Raw genomic sequence first — 6,437 nt, 5'->3', positions numbered from 1 at the left:
TCGTCCTGCCCCGGAAGAGTATCCATTTTGAGAAAATCTCGATAATTTGACACCATGTACTCCAGTGTCGGTTACCAAGGAAACACTTTTCACTATAACTGTCTGGCAGGACTGGTTGACTGCGTTAGCTTTGATTCCATGTGCATACATTTACATTTATCTATATTCGGTGTTACTGTTACTATTGTAGTTCACCTATTTTGTATGCTAAATTTTAAATGCAGTCAAACATGAATGATATCTACATGCATAGGCATCATTTTGTTGTAACAAAAAGTCATGCTTTGTCTTATTTTAGACTTTTATTTGACAGGGTATCAATATTACAAAAGAAGGCTTTGTTTGCTTTGCTTTGATTTCTGTGGTGTTTTAAAAAGTGTATCATCAGTTTTGAGAGTTAACTGTGTGCATCTCTTTAACACTCTAGGAGTAATATTTGTCACTGTGGTAAAAGCAAAGATCGCACTTCGAAAATCAACTCCCTTGTCACTTGTTTCCGTCCACTTTGCTTGTACTGAAGAATACTATTTACCTGCATAGTTTGTGCAGTATATATTGGACAGTTTGAGTTGTGACAAAAGTAGCATAAAAAACAAACAAAAAACAAAGCAAGTGTCACTTATTTTTGAAAAATTTATTGTGCTTATACTGATAGAGAAGACTCATAACACTTCTGCACTTGTATCATACACGCATGGTTATCACAGATTCACAGTGTGCAGTTATTTAATGAACGGTGTCTCGCGGGTGTACAGTGTATGTTAGTTGGTATTTTATTTATAAATCCACCTCCACAGGACGAACTTTCCTGATGGACTCATAAGGTCCATCCAGGGAGAAGTTTAACCAGTGTTAACACGGATTAATTTTAGACGAATGTGGCTCCGTACATAAAGAGATAAAGTTCGTTAGCAGATGCACTACTTAGACAGAGAGGGAAGCACACTAACAGACATGCACATGTAATGCATATTTCGTCCTTCTCTGGTGCACTTCAATGCAATATCCACTGAAGCACACAGGTTCACTCGAGGGCAACTTCTGCATTAGTACCGTAAATCACATCACTTGTTTTGGTCTTTCATGAAATCACAAGCTCAGTCTTGTGATGATGGCCTTGCGCAGTTTTACATACAAATCAGACTTTTTTTCCATTGGATAGAGATCACTGCCACTCAGACTCACTGATGATCCCTTTTTTACCCACATGGGATATTTTGTGAAAATTTAAGAAATGGCATCAAGTCTGAAGATTAGAAGTAACTTTGAATCCTCTTTTTCACCACAAATAACAACCCCTCATTACCATTTCAGCCCCCTTCGATTACCAGGGATCACCATGCAAAGTGGACAAAGCATGTTCTAAAAAGTATTCCACTGACCTTCTTGTCAAAATACAAAAGTCTAAGACAGACACCAATATTGGAACAATTAAACCTGATGTCCAAAGGACTTCCACAGACAATTTGTTGACTACAACTTCACATGTAGCATTCTTTTTAAAAATGCTCTGAAAATTTCTTGGCTCTCATGAATTTCAACTGCCTCCCACAGAACACAATACATAATTATGTCATGCATGGTTTTCTTTACTCTGATTGGGTAAACACGACAAAAATACACCAGATTTACACATCCGACCCCTGACATATCAGCATGTAATGGCATAATGCAGACAGCATCACATTTACCAGAGCTTTTCCATTAGTGTGAGGGTTGTTGAAGCGACGTTGTGTAAATTCATCGATCTGAACAAATCAGTTTCTGACCTTGCCAATTTCATTGTGGACGGAAATCTGCACGCGTAATTGGTGCATAACAGGCCCTGATGGAATTTCCAAGATCTCCATACCAAGAAACATCACTCTGGCCAACCAAAAAATAAAACCAAAAACAAAAAAATAAACCAATTAGTTACGCACCAGCCATCCTGACTAAATTGCCCCTAACACAGAGTTGCGATTTTGGATCTACCCTCGTGACTCCCTGTTACTGTGTGAATACAGCCTGGTGTTAACAGCAGACCATGATTTATTGGTGTTGCAGCAATCAAGCGTTGTCAGGACACAAACAACTGGCCTTGACATTTATGCTGCAGATCATCCATTACCAGCATGACAAATGGGTCAAAACAAGCCAGTTTTTCAATTACGAGAAGCAAGCATGGACAGACGTCTACAGGAACAGGGACAGTTCCCGTTTCAATATGAACAATTTACATGCAATTTAGCTGCCCACTGCATGGGGCAAAATTTGACTTGAAATGTTGAATACTACTTGTGTATATATTTATCAGCACTGAACATCCAGCAAATGTGACAAAATTAGGGCTGAGTCAATTCGAATAATTCACTATTTGAATATTCGACCTTCAATTATGTCAAATATCTGAATGTTCGGTGGTACTGACCAGCAGAATAAACCATATCACTATAATACTTTTTCACGTCTAAGAGTATCTCCAGCCACGATATAGCAAGATTTAAGAGACGAACAATAATTCTTTTCCTGTTGAAAATGTACATTCCTTTAAATTCTTTAATGAATAATGTACTTTTCGTTTAAATTTACTTGGAACAAGCCTCCAAAGTGCAATTTTCTCATTTAAAACAAAAGAAAATTCCCCTTCCTTTCATTACTTTTGCATTGGAATATTCAAATCCGAAAAATAATACTTGAATATTAGATGATCGATCAAATATTCAATTATTCAGCACAGCCTTAGACAAAATGGTTGCAGTACTAATAGGGGGGGGGAAATTGGAACTTTGTAGTATAGTCACTTGGGTATGCCACTCGATAGAAAAACATGCACTGCTTTGAATAAATTCATGAAATTCAATGAAATACTTCACTGAAGTATTTTATTGAAGAAGGGCGAGATGACTTTTTTGATCCATTGTTTGGAATCATCCATCGGAGCACTAGGATGGTACCCTAGAATTTGCCCATACTTCATCATTTTCATTTCCATACTGAAAAATTCATACACGTATGTGTACTGCCTTCCTTGGGATTCAAGATGGCTGACTCAAAACTAAAGCCAACTGTCTTCCACGATATGACTTTGTCACTTTACACCGTCTAGCGTGTAGGTTTTGCATTTTTCCAAGCTCACATCACAAGGTATTCAAGCACTGATTAATTGAACAATTATGGTCCAGTGTCATGCCAGACTTACTGACCTGTGAACTATATACATGTAGATCTAAACTTCAGTAGTGTAAGAGGGCTTAAAATATTTTAGTGAATGTAATCAAAATGACTGAAGGACAACATGTCATAACTGGTTAAATTATGTACTGCACCATGAGTGTCACTACTTGGCAGATATCAGCACGTTATCAATTTTCTGTGTTATCATTATTATTATAACATGTAAACCTGTTTGTCGAATATAGCAATTTTTTCCTCAAAGTGTTTTTTCTTATTACATATTAATGATCTGAAACTAAATCTATTCTCCCCTCCACTATAACTAAAACTTATGAGCAACAGCAAGGATTTCACTCATCTGAATGAGACGTGCACTCAAGTTAAAAGCTGTCAATGTTCACATACCTTTGACTTGTTCATGTCATCTCTGGGCATCTTGCTCCTCCTGCAGCTTGTTCTTGAGATGCTCGTTAATGGTAGAGAAGGGATTTGATTTGAAGGCAGAGTGTCTTAGGACTTGCTTGAATCGTGTTGATTCCTCTAAGCTGTGAATCAACACAGAAGAGTCACCAAACCTTATTTTTCTCACTGAAGGAAGATGTATAAATAATCATCTTACAACGGTAGCAACGAAAGATTTTTGGAGTCAATTCACAACTTAGAACAAAATGTCAATGCTAAAATACTGCTACGATGTTGTTACAACCAGTAAAAACTTGAAAGCTTTAAAAATCTCCACAAAATGCAGGAGTTTCAATTTCAAAGCAATCTGCTTTGCTGTGTCTCTGTTCAGAACTCAAAACCTACATGTATATTTCAAGACGGATACCGTACAAGGCTAACATAGGATAATAGCCACAATAAAGTATAGGATGAAAGACAACCACCCTCAGCCAAATAGACATTAACATTTTGTAACTTGACTGCCGTCAAATGTTAATCTAATAAATTTCTGACTAAACAGTTTGATATATTTGTAAACTGTTTCAAATCTTAATGATGAAAACATGTTATTCGTGCATTCACTATCAGAATTCAATTTGAGGCACGTGCACATACATTTAGTATTAGTACACGCAGGTGACATTGGCTTAATAAAGTTGAATAGATGAGGAGGGAAGACTGTAGCATGGGGCCTCTTGATGGCATGTAACATGGAGCCACACAAAGATATGTTCAGGGAGTGTATGAAGAGAATGCAGTGTGGCGTTGGGTGGCAAGTGGAATGGTTTATAAGCAAGTCAAATACACAGACCTTGTTATTTCACCTGCCATTATGTATTTTGAAATTGGATAGTCTGAAGAGAAGTTAGTTAAGGTTGAAGTCAGACTGTTAGAAAGAACAAAATGCCAATTATAATTTTAGCAAAAACAAAAACTGTATTGACAAATCTTCAGTTTGAATCTTATCCAGAACATTACTTGTAATAAGCATTATTTGCATCACAAATTTCCAAGAAAATCTAAAAATACATAAAAATAACTCCAAGTTATTTTCAGCTGTTTCTCGATTGGTAGCTGTGCCCGATTCTGCCTGATATTAACATACTGTGTCACCTTCTGATTCAAAAACATTTCTAGTGACTTTGGACTGATTTTTAGTGCATGCATTCACTTCTTCTCTTAGCGGATCCTTTTCATTGGCTGAATGTTCTGCTATGCTACCCGGTATTTAAACACCAGAGAGGTAACAGACACTGCCGCCTGTCATTTGAATACCCAAATACAGCACACGTATACTTTTTACTGATAACCGGGACCGAGCATGTCGAAATATTGATGTTACAGGGGCAAACTCAAAACCTACATGTATATTTCAAGACGGATACCCTACAAGGCTAACATAGGATAATAGCCACAATAAAGTATAGGATGAAAGACAACCACCCTCAGCCAAATAGACATTAACATTTTGTAACTTGACTGCCGTCAAATGTTAATCTAATAAATTTCTGACTAAACAGTTTGATATATTTGTAAACTGTTTCAAATCTTAATGATGAAAACATGTTATTCGTGCATTCACTATCAGAATTCAATTTGAGGCACGTACACATACATTTAGTATTAGTACACGCAGGTGACATTGGCTTAATAAAGTTGAATAGATGAGGAGGGAAGACGGTAGCATGGGGCCCCTTGATGGCATGTAACATGGAGCCACACAAAGATATGTTCAGGGAGTGTGTGAAGAGAATGCAGTGTGGCATTGGGTGGCAAGTGGAATGGTTTATAAGCAAGTCAAATACACAGACCTTGTTATTTCACCTGCCATTATGTATTTTGAAATTGGATAGTCTGAAGAGAAGTTAGTTAAGGTTGAAGTCAGACTGCTAGAAAGAACAAAATGCCAATTATAATTTTAGCAAAAACAAAAACTGTATTGATGAATCTTCAGTTTGAATCTTATCCAGAACATTACTTATAATAAGCATTATTTGCATCACAAATTTCCAAGAAAATCTAAAAATACATAAAAATAACTCCAAGTTATTTTCAGCTGTTTCTCGATTGGTAGCTGTGCCCAATTCTGCCTGATATTAACATACTGTGTCACACGCTGATTCAAAAACATTTCTAGTGACTTTGGACTGATTTTTAGTGCATTCGTTCACTTCTTCTCTTAGCGGATCCTTTTCATTGGCTGAATGTTCTGCTATGCTACCCGGTATTTAAACACCAGAGAGGTAACAGACACTGCCGCCTGTCATTTGAATACCCAAATACAGCACACGTATACTTTTTACTGATAACCGGGACCGAGCATGTCGAAATATTGATGTTACAGGGGCAAACAAGTTCTGGGGATGAAGTGTTGTCCCTACAAGGTTCTGACTTTCCCGACACAAGAAATTTTCCTAGTAGTGCAGGAAGGCCAAACCAGTTACATGTTGGAAACCTCGAGGATGTCATGCGCAAATCAATTTCCACTGTCATGTGCAATGTTTAATGGGAGTGAAGATTCTGATTGGGACACTAAAAGGTGAAGAACTAGAAATCTGTTCTGGTGGTCATGCTGGCGGCGTCCAAAACTGTGAATGTAGACATATATGTGTGTTTCTCTTTGCTAGATGTGGCACATCACTGTGTGGCTGCGTTTCCTCTTTACTTTTACACACCAGTGTAGTAGTGTGAATAAATAAAAGCAGTGCTGGGCACTCACAGAAGCTGTTGTCTGTCTCTGGCTTTCATGGTGCCTCTGTGTTGTTTCCTCTCCTCAGCCATTCTGCAGGAAAGACGTTATCAAAACAGGCTAGTGACAACGCAGGTCAGGCTGCTTT

The 6,437-nt window shown here is 37.6% G+C and overlaps 1 protein-coding gene across 3 annotated transcripts in view; it reads right to left on the bottom strand.

The window, feature by feature from the left end:
- The window catches only part of LOC110989314 (ribosome biogenesis protein SLX9 homolog), a 47,507-nt gene that overhangs the window by 35,995 nt on the left and 5,075 nt on the right, over window positions 1–6,437 (bottom strand). Inside the window, exons 4-6 of one of the 3 annotated variants that reach the window (XM_022253617.2) lie at window positions 6,320–6,382; window positions 3,562–3,701; window positions 620–1,866 (exon numbers count right to left, since the gene is read on the bottom strand). In XM_022253617.2, the coding sequence (XP_022109309.2) occupies window positions 3,578–3,701; window positions 6,320–6,382 (187 nt within the window). In that variant the 3' untranslated portion in view covers window positions 620–1,866; window positions 3,562–3,577. Of the gene's footprint in view, window positions 1–619; window positions 1,867–3,561; window positions 3,702–6,319; window positions 6,383–6,437 lie in introns of those variants that run through there. The other 2 variants (XM_022253625.2, XM_087133975.1) reach the window with 2 other exon arrangements.

Source organism: Acanthaster planci, linkage group LG03 (genome assembly GCF_054643075.1).
Source record: "Acanthaster planci isolate LZ-2023a linkage group LG03, COTS_SCS, whole genome shotgun sequence".
NCBI classification, from domain to species: Eukaryota; Metazoa; Echinodermata; class Asteroidea; order Valvatida; family Acanthasteridae; genus Acanthaster; species Acanthaster planci.
The sequence above is the reverse complement of the archived record's forward strand: the minus strand, read 5'-3'. Positions and strand labels throughout refer to the sequence as shown.